The sequence below is a fragment of the Anopheles cruzii genome, chromosome 3, assembly GCF_943734635.1.
Source record: "Anopheles cruzii chromosome 3, idAnoCruzAS_RS32_06, whole genome shotgun sequence".
Classification (NCBI taxonomy): Eukaryota; Metazoa; Arthropoda; class Insecta; order Diptera; family Culicidae; genus Anopheles; species Anopheles cruzii.
Genome location: NC_069145.1, coordinates 31,732,727 through 31,747,718, shown reverse-complemented (window position 1 = coordinate 31,747,718; position 14,992 = coordinate 31,732,727). Strand labels below are relative to the sequence as shown.

At 52.3% G+C, this 14,992-nt stretch overlaps 1 protein-coding gene across 1 annotated transcript in view; it reads right to left on the bottom strand.

The window, feature by feature from the left end:
• Window positions 1–14,992, bottom strand: part of LOC128270225 (uncharacterized protein DDB_G0283357) — a 61,421-nt gene that overhangs the window by 7,960 nt on the left and 38,469 nt on the right. The window contains exons 2-10 of the mRNA XM_053007626.1: window positions 2,866–2,970; window positions 2,667–2,794; window positions 2,499–2,596; window positions 2,194–2,402; window positions 1,975–2,127; window positions 1,757–1,902; window positions 1,488–1,685; window positions 216–1,364; window positions 5–151 (exon numbers count right to left, since the gene is read on the bottom strand). Of these exons, the coding sequence (XP_052863586.1) occupies window positions 5–151; window positions 216–1,364; window positions 1,488–1,685; window positions 1,757–1,902; window positions 1,975–2,127; window positions 2,194–2,402; window positions 2,499–2,596; window positions 2,667–2,794; window positions 2,866–2,970 (2,333 nt within the window). The remainder of the gene's footprint in view (window positions 1–4; window positions 152–215; window positions 1,365–1,487; window positions 1,686–1,756; window positions 1,903–1,974; window positions 2,128–2,193; window positions 2,403–2,498; window positions 2,597–2,666; window positions 2,795–2,865; window positions 2,971–14,992) is intronic.

Genomic DNA, 14,992 nt, shown 5'->3' with positions numbered 1-14,992 from the left:
GTACCTTTCCGACGAGTACGCGTAGTCCTGATCGGCTCCCAGTCCGGAATCGGTGTGCTCGTGCGATACCCGCAGCCCCGAGCTGTCGAGCGGGCTCAGGCTCGAGCCGGTCGGCGAGATAAAGTCACCCATGCTCATACTGGACATCATTCTGGAGAACAAGGGGCAAGGATCGTGAACGATTTCTTCTGCTGACACCAATCCCTCAGCCTTACCTGATGAGACCCGAGTTGCGGTCGTACTCCCTGGACGAGCTGATCGTACTGGCCGATCGTATCGAACCCCCGTTTACGCCGTTCTCCACCAGACTGCTAGTATCACCGCCCTTCGGGTACTCCCTTATCCGGTCAATCCGATTGTTGCCGACCGTGTGCTGCTGCTGCTGCTGTGGCGGTTGCTGATACTGATGATGATGATGCTGCTGCTGTTGCGGCGGTGGCGGCAGGTGTTGGGGCGGCTGATACTGCTGCTGCTGCGGCTGCTGTTGCTGCTGCTGCTGCTGCGGATGGTGGTGATGATGGTGGTGGCTCGAAAGCGATGTCGTCGAGTGGTGACTAGTCTTGTGTACCTTGAGCGTGTTCGGTTTCTTGGCCGCATGGTTCGTCTCGACCACCGTGTACGGAATCTCGCGCAGCTGGTCCTCCGTCATGCCGGTCGTATCGACCAGATCGAACTGCAGGTGCTTCGTCAGCTCACTGGACCATATCTTCTCCGAGGGCGACCGGTGCTTCCGGTGCCGCCGGCTCCGCTGGTGATGCTGGACGATGCCCGAGTCCGGGTGCGTTCCCTTCATCACCTGGCTGCTCTTGATGACGGCCGCCTTCGGGACCGCATCCGAGTGCTGCTTGCGCTGCACCTCCAGCCACTGTTCGCCCGAGTCGACCAGCTCGATCGAGTCCGTGGACCGCCGGTGCCCGGAACAGCTCCGATCGCGGCTTTCCGTGTCGGACCGATTGCGACGGTTCTTGGACCGGTGCCGCCGGTGCTTTCGGTGTGAGTTATGTGACCTGCCCGAGCGTCCCGAGCCACGGCTCATTTCGCTCTCGTTGTCCGACACCCGGCGGCTACGTTGCCGGCGCCTACGGCCCGACCGCGACTCGTTCGACGAGTGGCTCTCGACCGAGCTGGAGCGCATTCGGGCGTTGTTGGCCGGCGCACTCATCCTCGTCGATGCCGAGCGCACCGATTTGGGGCTCGAGTTGATCCCGAACAGGCCCCGCTGCTGCGACCGCATCCAGGGGGCACTGCGGGTACTGCGCGGTGAGTCCGGCGGCTGTACCGCGCCCTGGCACTTGCCGCCCGTGCCAGCGATACCGTTCAGTGCGGCCGGTATGCTGCAAGTAGAGCGATACGGACTGTCAAATCTAACCCGGGAACCCAGTTGTGCCGACAGGACAGGAGTGTGGTGCAGGACCGAACCGAGTGATGGAAGAAAGAACGGAACGTGAGGTGAACGTTGTGTGCCAGGTGAATCTACGCGGACTTACGATTGGGCCGGTTGAGGTATTGAGATGGATTTGATTTCCTGCTGAATGTACTTCGGTGCGTCAAACAGTTTCTCCTCCACCGGCTGCACATCGACCATCGTCCGGCGCGGTTGTCTGCGCGATGGCGTCCTGGTGAACGGCGGTGCGATCCGCTGCTGTCCCGGAATATCCTTCATGGGCTGGCGTTCCGAGCGGCCGCTGAAATCGTAATGGAGCGTTAAAGTATCGCGCGATGCTAGACACCGGACGAACGGCGCCGGACAACATACCCGTACTTGCTGCCGAGCGTCCCCGTGGCCTGCATCGGTGCGACCCGCACCAGGCGGAAGAACGAGTGATGCTCCACGCAGCACTTCCACAGGTGCTTGCACGCACTCTTTTTTGGTGTCTCGAAACCGTACGTACTAACCTCATTCTGGAAACAGTCGCGACAGGGTTAGCGTCACCACTCGGGTTCTCGAGTCCGGCCAGCGCGATGGATACTCACATTTTTATCACAGACGCGAAGCATAAAGTAGCGCCCCTTGTAGTACACCTTCGCTATCCGGGGCCAGTAGTAGTGGGCCACGGTGGTCTTGTTGCGCAGCACCACGATGCCGCCCGGAGTGAGACCGAGGAAGTACTCGACACTGTCCTCGCCCTGTAAAGTGCCGCACAAGCAGTTTGAATCGGACCAACTCTGACACTCGCCACGCAGAAAGCTTACCAGCACCGGATGAAGGTCGACACCGTACATGTCGTGCCACTTGACTTTGTCCAGGTAGTTGAACTCGGCCTGCGACGGCGACATGCCGGCGAGCTGGATGTGCAGCTCGTGGATACGACATTCGATCTCCTTCGTTTGGTTGTTTAGCAGCCGGAACTCCGACACGTACCCGAGCGGATGCTTCCGTGGATCGTAGTCGCCCAGCTCGGCTGCAAGTGGAAGTGGAGAGTCACACAAGCGAGAGAGAGAGAGTCTTGGACCGTAGGACACCGCTCAATCGACCGCCCACCCCCGTCCCAGCTTACCTTGCACGACGTACGCCCCCAGTTCGGCCGCAAGCTCGAACGACACCGGCAATCGCCCTTGGAGGATGTCCTGTTTAACTTGCAAATACAGCTGGTATCTGTAATTAAACCCCCGCCGAGTTAGATGCGCCCCTGTGTGTGTGTGTGTGTTGGGCTAGAGTGACATACCGAGTAATTTCTTCGACCAGCTTGCAGGGATCGCAGGCGTAGAACTTGACGCCAAAGTAGAGGTCATACGGAGGAACCTTGCCGCCCTTCAGCTGCCGCGATAGTCTGGCCGACGGATCCAGCCAGTGCTGTGTGGTGTGAGTAGACGGGACGAGGTAAGAAAACGCCCAGAAGACGGACGGCGCGCCCCGTTACTTACCGTTTGGCCGTCTTGGTCGATGTAACGAATCCCAAAGTAGGCCGTCTCTATCAGGTTTAGCCGGGCGAACACCACGTCCAGCAACGCTTGCCCGGGCAGGTCATCCTGTGTGTCGTAGCGCGGTCGTAGCAGGCAGCGATAAAGGAGCAGACGAAACAAAAGGTAAATATTTGACAATGCCAACAGACCAACAGGCCGGAGCCCGGCAACCGGATGAGCAAATCAGAAATTAATGATTTGTTGGTCAACGGCGACCCGGTTCAGTGTGCAGGAAACGTGGATTGCGGTGCGGTGGCCATCGCCAGCCGTCAGTCGCGGGCGCTGTTGTTTGCGAAGCGAAAAGCAACGAAACCGACACCATAAACGGGCGGCCCCGGGTGTCTCTGTTTGCATGCCGAGAGCCCGAAGACCGCCCGGGCCGGTGTGGTTTCGATGAAATAATGGTTCCGGTCCCCATTTGTTTCGGTGATAAATTTGGGAAAACTGATGAGCTGGACCGAACCGAACCGAACTGTAAATCCAAACCGCGCGGCCATATTAATTGATTGTTTCTGCATCGCAGCCCCGGGTCGGGTCGGGACTTGGCACCGTTGCTTCCTGGGCCTGGAACAAACCTGGTCAAATAATGCACAACAAATTGGGGGGGCAATGGGTGCAATTAAAAGCAACAATTATGGCCGCTTGCGTCCCGCAAGCGAAGCGAAACGCGCGCGGTCAGGTTGGAATTTCATTTCCGGCCGCCATGCGGACCGCTCCAGAGCGAAGGGTTCCGCGCCGGCGCGACCGGCGAACTAATTCGATTTTGGTCGCAAACGGGGCCTCGAGAAACGAGGTCAAGTCCCCCCACTGGCGCGGGTTGACTGCATTGTGCAGGGCTCGCCGCTCGCCGCATTTCTGCGCGCTGTCCAATGTCCAATGATAGATGATGCGCGCGTCTGTGGATCGCCCCCATCCGCGGTTATGAGTTGCGTTATGTTTTCAACGCGCTAAGGCCAGGCCGAGGCATTTCCTGATCGATAGGATCAGCCGTCGACGGGGCAAGCTCTGACACTGGTGCTCGAGGTCTCGAGTCCAGAATGGCCCCGGTTCAGTGCGTGGTGCACCGAACGTATGCGTCTCGCGTCATGTCTTCGTATCGTCCACCGATCTCCGGCTGCGGTCCGACACAAAAAAGGGTTCCGAAGCTCAACGGGCCAATATACGAGGCTGTTCAAAAGGCTTTGCGGTTCAATATCAGGCGGAGCTGCAGCTAACCTAATTTTGTTTTCTTATGTTTGTACACTCTTCATATGAACGTATGTGAAGTTTCATTTCAATCTGTCTCTTCATTCTTTGTTTGCAAGCCATTTAGTATCGACGTGTCACAGTGTTTTTTACATCGGAAAAATCGAGTACGTGCAGTGATTGATTTTTTTTATGTTTGGAAGGATTAAAATCAACTGAAATTTATGAATGAATGTTCTCGACTTTTCGTCTTCGCCCTGATAAGGACTCTTCGCCTTCAATTAGTACAGTAGAAAGATGAGTTGTTGAATTTAAACGTTGTCGTACATGCCTTGAAGAAGATCCACGTCCAAGGACGTCCGAAAACAGTAACAACCCCTGAAACCATAGAGATTCTGAATATTATTGTAACCTTTTGGTGCAGCTGTATGAAAAAAATCATGAAAAAGACACGGTTTGCAGAAGAAAAAAATTATTTTTCATCAGGACAATATAACGTGCCACAAGAGCATTTTGACAATGGCAAAAACCACCAAATTATATGCCAGATTTGGCCGCTAGCGACTTCCATCTGTTTCCAGACCAAAAAAAAAAATGCATGCGTGGAAAGCGTTTTTCATCAAATTATGAGGTCTTAACAGCCGTGGAAATGTATTTTGCAGTCGACTTCAGGGATTGCATTCATCAATTGGCGTCTCGTTGGAACAAGTGTATCAGGATGTTGCAGGAATACCATACTGAACAATAAAGTGTTTTTCAAACCATAAAATTGTGTTTTTCTTATCGAAGCTTATTGAACAACCCAGTAAAACCGCTGACTCTCGGCGCCTAAGCAGACTGCGGCGCAAGTGCCTCCCCAAAGGTGCGCCACCAGAGTGCACCGAACAGCGCAGCAAGAAGTTTGCTGCCTTCGAACGCCACCGGAGCGGTGCGACAAGCGACTTGAGAGATAAATTTTACGCCGTACGATGAGTCACTGTACAGCAGAGCCCCCCGGAGCGGCAGAGTTAACCAATCCACCGATGACGGCTAGAACCATGCACCGCGGCGTGCGGTGTGAGAACTAGGACTTCCCGCTGTGTGCCGGAAGGCGGCCCTGTTTCGGGCTGCTGGCGCATTAGTCAGCGGCTTTTGAGCCGTCTCTGCTGCCATTCAGCTTCGAATTGAGCCAACGATGGACGACGGGGAGCCGCGTTGGCACAGATGATAAATAGTCGGCGGTCTCAGGCCGGCATCGCTTTTGACCATCTTTGGATGCTCCGGCACCCGCACCGAAGTGCACTAGAAGGCGCATAGTTTTTTCTTCTCGGTGCCCACAGACAAGCAAATAGAAGAAGAATCCGCGTGCCCGCTGCGGTGGGGGCACAGACCACGGAACGAGGGTAGAACGGAAGGAAAAGTTTTTCACACCCTAATTAGCTAACCGGTAAACGCGGGTTGTGACATGCTTTTCTACATAAACACTTAATTAATGTAATCTCCGGTGAAATCAATTAGTCCACAGCCGCAGACAGAGAACGTGAAGCTTTCTCCGCCAGGCGAACCCGATGGGCTTGCTCCCTCGAAGGGGTGGCCCAATGCACAACTTTGTCGTTATCAGTGCAAATTAACTTCTCCCGACGGCGGCGGCGGCGGCCCCTAGCTCTGTTCGTCCTTTCAAACAATCCTCTCCGTTGGTTTGCGGCACCGACCGAAAAATGGGTACATCCGGTGCAAATCCACCCCCGGGTTGAAAGTGCAGTACAGAACATCGTCCCGAGTTCTCTCTCTCACACACACACACACACGAACCGGCGTTATTTGGACCTTTTTACGTTGTAAGCCGGAACCGAGTAGCCGGGTTTTCGCTATCGTTAATCTTCTTTCAAGACTTATTGTGCACTCATTTTTCAAAACGCCAGCACAGGGCTGTAGCCGGAATGTAGGACGCGGTTCTACATGTGCACTGGAAGACCAGGGAGCAGAAGGCGATGATGTCTAGCATCCGCTTCTCGCGACTACAAAGGGCGCGACCTGGTGCGACTTGATGAAAATGTGCATTCGCCGCGTGCACCTGGAGAGCACTTCGTGGGTAATAAAAGTTTGAAATTATTTTTCATGGAGTTACCTGACGTTAGCGCCCAACATTGGCAGCTGACTAATTTATGGCGAAAGCTTAATGCGCTGCCGGCTGCATGGCTGCGCCCTAGACATTCTGTGTTACGGGAAATTAAATCATCATTTTGCGATTGGTACACAGAGAACAGAGTTTGTCTTCGGTTCGGTTATGGGAAGTTAAGCAGTGCCATTTATACTTTTCATTTGATCATTTCATACTTTTACGTGAGTGTTTAAAGGTTTTATGAGCTTTTGAAACAACTGCTGTAGATGGTGCCTTATATCCATAATGGTAAATATGGGACATGCTTTATGCTCTGACCATTGAACTGGAAGTGATCCATTTTCGATTCCATTCCAGACTTCGCGTGTTTTAAGAATTACCTTTTTTCCTTCTAAGCATACTAATCTAGATAAGTCCCTAGTGATATGAAACCGACCTATCATACTAAAAGCTGTGGGATTGCACCCTCAAAAATCGACCCATCTCGGTCTGCCCTCGATTTTAACAAGATTTTTATCGAAACCGACCATTAACGATACGTTGCGCAAAACTGCTCCCCGCCGGGGCTGCTGCTGCTGCTGCTCCTGAACTTGGCCGCCTGTCAAGGTCTGGCTGTGGCAGGTTAATTTGTGAGCATTGTGAGTACCGGGGCGCTCGTTAATGAGCGTCGTTCTGGTTGCGCTGGGCCGTGGCCCCCCGCCGCCGGGAGGTTACAGCATCGATGATAGCCAACCGCGTCCCATGTTTATTTGCATTCTGACCGGCTTTTCATTTGCGATTTTGCGGTCAACTACATGCACCGGCCTTCCGGGCGTGGCGAACCGACCAGCTACAGCCGAAGGCATTCGTTCATATTGATGTGACTTAAATGACGCGCGCGTCTCGCTTGACGGGCCGGCGCTGGATGGTGTGTCGGTGTAAGGATGAAAGCCAAGAGGTGAGAGATTTTAACTACGGTTCGCTTACTGAGCAGAGCGCAAAGAAGTGGCCCCAACGGTGACCGGCGGTCTGCGTGATGGATGCAAATGTGCATCCATCAAACGCCACTCCCGGAAGCGATGTGCTGTAATCGATTATGAAGCAGCGAAACTAATCGACGGCCCCCTGGTTGGCCTTCGAGCTGACCATCGACCCCCTGATATGCTCCGGCGGACGGTGTCAAAAACAATTATGATAAAAAAGGGCCCGGGCCAGCAGCGGCAAACATTTTTCGATACAAATGATATTTTTTTTTGCGAATATACGATTCCGCAGGGCAATGCGAATGACGAGCAGAACGTAGAATCTGTCAAGACAATTCTACCGAACTCTTTTCTGAAAGTTGAATCGCAATACTTCATACATTGAAGTAGAACCATCGTTTCTTTGCCCACATTTCGCTGCACGACAAAACGACCCGGAACTAGAAATGAGCAAACATTTGCCCCTGAAAAAAGAAAAGAAAACATGGCACCATCGTTGCCATCTTGACGTTCTTTGATGTGTCATTTAATCATCTTAAAAAGCGTGCCGGTAATTGAAAACGTAGAACCGTTTTTTTTCGCTCCCATCCGTCTCGAATGCGACCTGGGATCTAGAACTCCGATAGATCCACACGCCAACCGGTACGAAGGGTGTTCCGGGTTTTTTTTCCTTTCGCAAAGCGTTAGACGAAAAGACGTTTCCCCGGGTGGCTCAACAGTCGGCGGGCACACACACCGGAATCACTCCCAGAACTAACAGGTGGTCGAAGATTTGTGACTTTCGATGCCGAACAACCGGCACGTCCCACCGCCGAAGGACTATCGTCGTCTGAAACGGAAGAACCTCTGCACTCCCAATTCACTGAACGGGTGGATGCGCTTTTGCCCGTTCGGGACTGCGGGAAAACGGACGAAGAAACTCGCAGGCCCTGAAGGACATGACATTTAGCCTAAAATAAGCAAAGTTGGGACACGAGCCTGGGTTGGCGTAGAAAGTCTACCGCACGAAAAGCGGTTGCAGAAATCGAACTTTAAGACAATTATTATTACGATCAGTCATACTGGGGTCCAACTTGATGCGAAGACAACCGTTGCTCGTTGCATGGAGAGCTCTCACGGTTGCAAAAAGTGGCTCTAGAAAATACTTGAAACCCAAATCAACCATTTAACGTACTGCAAAGAAAACAATCGCCGCGCCATTAACCCATTGTGTCGAGCCACCTCGTCGATTGGCAACCCAAAGCTACCGATTTTATCTTCCGCATTAATACGATAAAAACTGCTCCGCGTAAAGATAGTGTTATTACGTGAAAAAATTGTGTGCAATATAAAGTTTAAATATGCCGGAGCGACCGCAAAAAGCCACCGTTGCAGCAGGAGTGTAACGAGTTTTTAAGTTAAAATTTCAAAAACCCAAAAAAAAATGAATATGCATGACCCTTCGGGAGCAGCAGGGGAAAAAGGTTCCGGCTCGCTTCCAAACCATAACTTACCGCCCGCGGCTCCCCCTCCCCAGGGGTTCTAGAAGGCGCGCGCGTGAGAACATCATAACGGCGCGCGAATGGCGAGAATGGAATTAAATGTCATAATCATTTCCGCTGGAAAGATAGCACTTCCAAAGATGGCACTTTGTTCTAACTAATATATCCGGAATTTCTGTGGTTTGTTGCGGCCCCGGAGAAGCCCTCAAGCCACGAACAAAGTTGTCCCAGAGTGGTATTAGCTGCAAATTAGCATTGAATGGGGGCCGTGTCTCCGCCGAGTGACGCTGGGAGAGAATGAACAGAATTGAAACATCCCGTGGTTTTTCAGGGCATCAAGTGGTAGTGTCGAATCGGGATTGGGGCCCTACTCCTCGCTTTGCGATGGCCAAATTCTCAACCCCGTTCCAAGACACATTCCTTGATGGAAGGCCGATAATAAAGCCGTTAAAAGTCAGACTCCGAAACGTACGGTCATGACGATTGTTGACAAAACCATCGCCGTGCCGCTGGGAACAATGCTGGAAGATAACTGCTGACAATCAAGCTGCCTCTCATTAGACCGAACAAAACTATGGCGCACGGATCGCAGTCGGTCGGAAGGAAGTCGGAAACTAGAGTTCCGGTGAGTGCGATACATGCACCGCCGACGACCGACGACGATGCTTCATCATCATTAAGGGGTCCCTCCTTCGTCAGCCAGATGCCACAGATCATCAGCATATAATCCGGGTTGCGATACCCTGTACTGCATTCTGCACCCCGGACACGCCGGACCGGCGAAGGCGAAGCATAATTTGTTTAAACGCATCAATCACGCGCCCAGCCAGAGCCTCGGAAGGGCATCGTTACAACGACGATGCCTCACGACTGCAGCCTCCCCGGAGCCTTAATAGGATAGCGGGGGCCATTTGCTAAATCGCGTTACTCTCATTACGCTCTTGACCCACGACCCCGGCGCGAAAATCATCCGGTGCGCAGCGCAATCCACTGCAGACATTGCATTTTCTTTTAATGTTGCTTTCCAGGTTTTTTTTGTGGGACAGGAGTCGCACAGACACACACACACGCACATCCGGGGGGCGAGAGAGAGCTGTTTTTGTGTCTCATTAGTGGCAAAGCGTCGTCTCGCTTCGCATCGCAACCATCAATTTGGTGGCTCGGCCTTGACCGAAGCGTGGCCTTGCGGCGCGACCCATTGAATGGTTCGATTCGATCAGATCCGATCGATCCGGCGCGGGATTGGCTTCGGGAGCGCCGGCTGCAAACGTCTTAATTACGCACCACGTCCAATTCAATCATATGTCAATGCTAATGATGCTAATAACCAATCGAGTGCCCGTGCGGCCGCCCAGCTCACCCAGTTCGTTCGACGACGGATGTCCCTCCGATGGTCTTGGTGTCTTGCGAAGGTCGGTTGCGAAAGTCCCGCACTAATCTCGATCGCGGCGGCCAATCAAGGGAGGTTTCCGGTCCAAAGACACCTGATGCGTGCAATGATCCACAGTACCATTTAAGGACGCGAGGAGGCGATCGGGCGCCCCCTCTCCGGTTGCCGCCATATGGTTTCTAATTTAATATTGTAAAAGCTCATTAAAACCGTTGCCCCTTCTGGGCAAGTCGAGTGACACACCCTACGTCCCCACGGAGGGGGCTGGTAAATTAAACATTAATCACAATTGAACCCCCCTCGCCACTAATTCCGATTGCAAAACGGTCGTCCGAGGCACTTGCGGTAACCGAAGTCAATCATGCGGCGGCCACCGCTTTTGCGGCTTTTGCGCCATCGAGAGACGTGTCGCTGAGTTTAGCCTTTCGTCGACGCTAATTGATCATTTCAACTAAACACCATCCGCGGTGCGCGCGGCCGGGGAGTGTCCGTGTGAGCCAAGGGGGCGAGACCCCGTCGCCACACGTCAAGTGCTTTGACAGTTCGATTCATTGCGCGATTCGGTGGCACTCGGAGGGTGTCGAGTCGAGCGAGTGTGCATTCCGAGCCCGGCCTTGCGCGCCACGGTGGGAACCGTTTGCCGGCCGAGCTGCGGTCCAATCGGCTTCGACGCCCTGCTACGTCACGATCGGTGGCACACCACCCACCAAAGGGTTTATGTCGTTCCGTGGAGGAGCCGACCTGGAGCGTGTTTCCCTGGCCCTGGCGGCGCCGTATGTTTATTTCGATAGCAATAATTGATCATAAAATAAGCACCATTTCTAGCATAATCGATCTGGCAAGATTGGATCCATTTTTCACCTGAACGCACGTTTTCGCTTGCCACGGGGACGGTCCGTGGCAGGGATCAATGTTTATTGTTGGTTCCTTCTTCCGCCAAAGTAATGTCGCCCTTTGTTTTATATGTTACTCAATAACATGCATATTTCAAGTCTAAACAACTGTTATTGATCGTTTCGTAACACACGTCTCTCTAGCAGATCTACGGGTTTCAACCTATCGAGTTGGAGGAGTTCTACATCTTTAAATCGGAAAAGCTCGGCCGATTTACCGAGTGTAGTGCAGCTTATACATAATTTTAAATAGGCAATCTGATCAATTCATTCGGTCATGAAGAATTGCTTGACTCAGGACTAAAAACTAGAGACTAAAACCAAATAGGATTATTCTACTTCCCAGTCCAACCAGTTCCTGGCCTGGCGACATAAACATCATAGGTCGCAAGCTCTCCGACGTAACCCAGGCGCCCATAGGGATCAAGCAAGCTGCGTGCAATCTCGATCTGCCCAAGACCAAATTCTTGGTGGCACCACCGTCAGCATCCTTACCAACAACATCGGCAAACACACGTGGAGCTGACGTACTAAAAACTGACCGAAAGTTCGAAGTCGTCTCGAGTTTCAGTTATCTAGGACCAAAGGTTAGCACCAACAGGAATGCTGAGGGCTCCCGGCCAACAGGTTATTCTACAGCCTGAGGAAACTATTTTGCTTACAGCTCGTGTGGAGACGGTCGAAGCTGAGCTTATGCAGAACCTTTACAGTCCCTGTACTACGCATCTGAGACATGAACCCTGTCCAAAACTAACGAAACTGTCGTGTAGCGTATACGTCTCGCCACGCCTCCGGTGGACTGGTCATGTCATGAGAATGATGGACGGCGAACCAGCCCGCAAAGTTTTCTTAAACCATCTACAAGTAGGCCGCAAATGGAAAAAAACTATGTCAATAGTAGTACTTTTTTGCCGTTTTGGCTCAATCTTGCATTCTACCATCGAAAGCCGTAGCTACAAGACCAAATGCTACAGAAGCTCGTCAAGGGAATGTGTTCGAGGGTGATGAATTAACACTGGATAATATCAGAGCCTCAGAAATTTCATCATCATTTTACAATCATTATATGGCAAGTGCACACTCGGACAGGACAGTGAAATTGGAAAAATCTTTGGTCAGGATTTAAACCAACTTTGGTTAGGATTTAATTAAAAGTTTCTCCTGCAATGGTCTCTAAAGGTAGCTGCCGTTGCACACTAATACGGATGTCGACATGGCAGGAAATTTCATCACATTCGTGCTGTCTGGCTTGTTCCGTGGTAGATCCTTCATCTCAACCACATAGACAAGAAAAAATCATACAATTATAAATTATTAGCACTTAGAATATTGCACATTTGATGTGCTATTGTCAAAACTCATTCTCCAAGTCGATGTAAGAATGTAATTTTAAAATTTGGTATAACTCCCGCGGAGCAACCAAATGCTGTGTGGTGCTATGAAGTGGCGCACAGAGTGACTTCAGCATTTCAGGGAAGACATTTCACCGTCGCAAAGCAACGACCACGAAAGGGAGACCAGTGCATCAAGCCCGCTTAACCTGCTCGCTGAAAAGTTCCACGCAACGCAACATGGAAACCATCCCTTCCAGATACATGCGCTCATACCAGCAAAGTTTCGCTGCCGCCGTGTACCGTGTGCCGGGTCGAACAAGGATATAGATACGCTCGTACTCGTAGGCTCATCAGCGTGTGGTGTGGTGGTGGGGTGTGCAAGGAATTTATATTCTCGCTTCGCATATTGTGTTTTCATTTTGACCAACTTGATCCTTCGGAAGCCGCTGCCGCTGCGCTCCACACACAAGCGAAGCAACCATGGTAACCCGCTGGCCTGACGCCTGTGACGGCAGGAAGGACCCGTGGGCGAGGTTGGAAAAACTTTCTCACTCTCACCAACAACACTATTAACAGCCAGCCAGGGGAGGTGGTGCTCCCTGAAGGTGCTCCCGGAAGTGTGCAAATTGTGTTTCAGTTGGTCGTCGCGCTTCGAGAAGCACCGCCCTCTGGCGGTGGCTTCAATGAAGGATGCAGGCAAAAAATCACGGACCTCTTACATCTCGCACCGGAAAGGATTGGCGCAAGGTCTTCCGGTGCGCGACCCGGACCCGGACACTCTCTCGGAAAGGGGCTACTCGGGTTGTAATAATGAAGTGCCGAGAGATCCGGTTATCATTCCGGTGTCGTCGTCGGTGCAACCGGTGCCTGACTCTTAAGACACTCTCTACACTGTGCCGTGCACCTTGGAGTGCCGAAGAGTTGCAGCGGAAGAATCTCGACGTGAATCGGAGCAAAATGAATTAGATTAATTAAAGCCGGAAAAAGACGGGTGAGCGCCGTACGCCACTGTTGTTTGCCGCTTGTTATCCTCCTTATGGCACTGATGCTAGGCAACAGCGGCGCACCGCAACACACCAGCTGTCAGTCGCCAAAAGGATGGCTCCACCAAAAAGCGCGCTATAACTTTGCGTTGAAATTTAATTTCAGATTACGCGGGTCGGGCGGTCGATCGGTCGGTAAAAACTTGTCATAAAATATGGCACGCTGGCAATTGATTGTGCATTGTACTAGGACCACAAACTTTTGCTTTTTTGACACTAATGTCCGGCCGGCGCGGAGCGTAAATCTTCCGTTTCCGCAGTTGATGATTCACTTCGAGGATTCGATAAGGTTTAATTAAAAACAGTCTCGGCGCTGGCGGTTCGGTTCGTGACCGGTGTGCAAGGTCGCCAGGACAGTGCGAGCGCGTAAAGTGCATCGCTTTTCATCGAGTGGGTGTAGGTCCCTGCCGCGCGTGGCCATCCACCGAGCATCTCAATCAGAGCCGGCCAACCGGCCGGGTCGGAACACACTCTCCCACAAGCATCGGACTGGATCGACATAATTATGGTCATTGTATGCTGTATCAACGGTGGTAATCTTCTTTATTTACCACTGTTTAATAGGATTTCTTTTCCATTCGCCTAATGGAATCGTTTACAGTGGTCCGCAGCCCAGCAACCCGGGTCGCAGGGTCCCAGCTGCAGTTCGGCCGGCTGCAGCAGTGCGCAATTGCCACGTTGTGCTTCCGCGCTTGATTTATGGGGCGTGCAAGCGCAGGGAACGAGCTACGAGAGGGCTCGCGCCAAGACACGCCGCGTGTGCGTGGTTAGGCTTGCCACCTCCGGCCAACGTCAGCGCTCGGTGTGGGGGTCCCACAGCCTCCTGGAGCCTCCCGGAGCGGCCGCGGTAATTGATGGAAACGCGCGCGCGCGAGAACGAGTGCCGCCAACCGGCACATAACGAACCAAACAGAAGAAAAAAAAACCCAGCCCACCGTACAACATCATCGGAACGATATAAATCGATCCACATTGGCGGCCGGTATCTTTATTTAATGCTATCAATAAATTACCCGCCAGCTCCTCTCGGTGTAACATAAAACGACAATATTTACTCAAATGTAACGCTCATTTATCAGCGATTTGATTCCACCGCGCGTTCGCCGGCGTTCATTTGTCGCTCGCAAACGATCCTTAAGTGTGATAAAAATTATGTATCCCCACCCCCCGCGAGGGTCGGTTGGCCGGGAGGAAAAGCGAAATCACTCCACTTTTTTTTCAACTGTCCTCTGAATGGCACAAAATACAACGAACACACGCACGACTCACCCGGTTCAGTGGAAAAAAAGGGCCAACTCCAATCCGATGCCCAGACGGGGGGGCGAAGCGAACCCATTAATAATTCAACGGTCCATTTCGGGGAGCGTAATTGGTAGAAATCGATTGGTACCGCCTAGCACCAAGGCACTGGCACTAAGAAAATGGCACCCCGCAAGCGACTTGCCGGACTGACCATTTCGATTAGGTTACCGCGGAGCGAACGATTGAGTCCATTTGTCCACTTTGCTACCGTTAGCAGGGCCCTACGGCGACCGTTAGGGCTTTTAAAGTCGGCCCGGCGCTCGAAACACGGGTAGCCCGGGGCCACCGTGGGCGAACCCCCGTGTGGGTCGGCCGGGCCGGGTTAGGTGACATGATGAATTTGTGTACAGTTGCCCACAAATGAAGCTAATATCAATTGAGATATTCGCCCAACAAC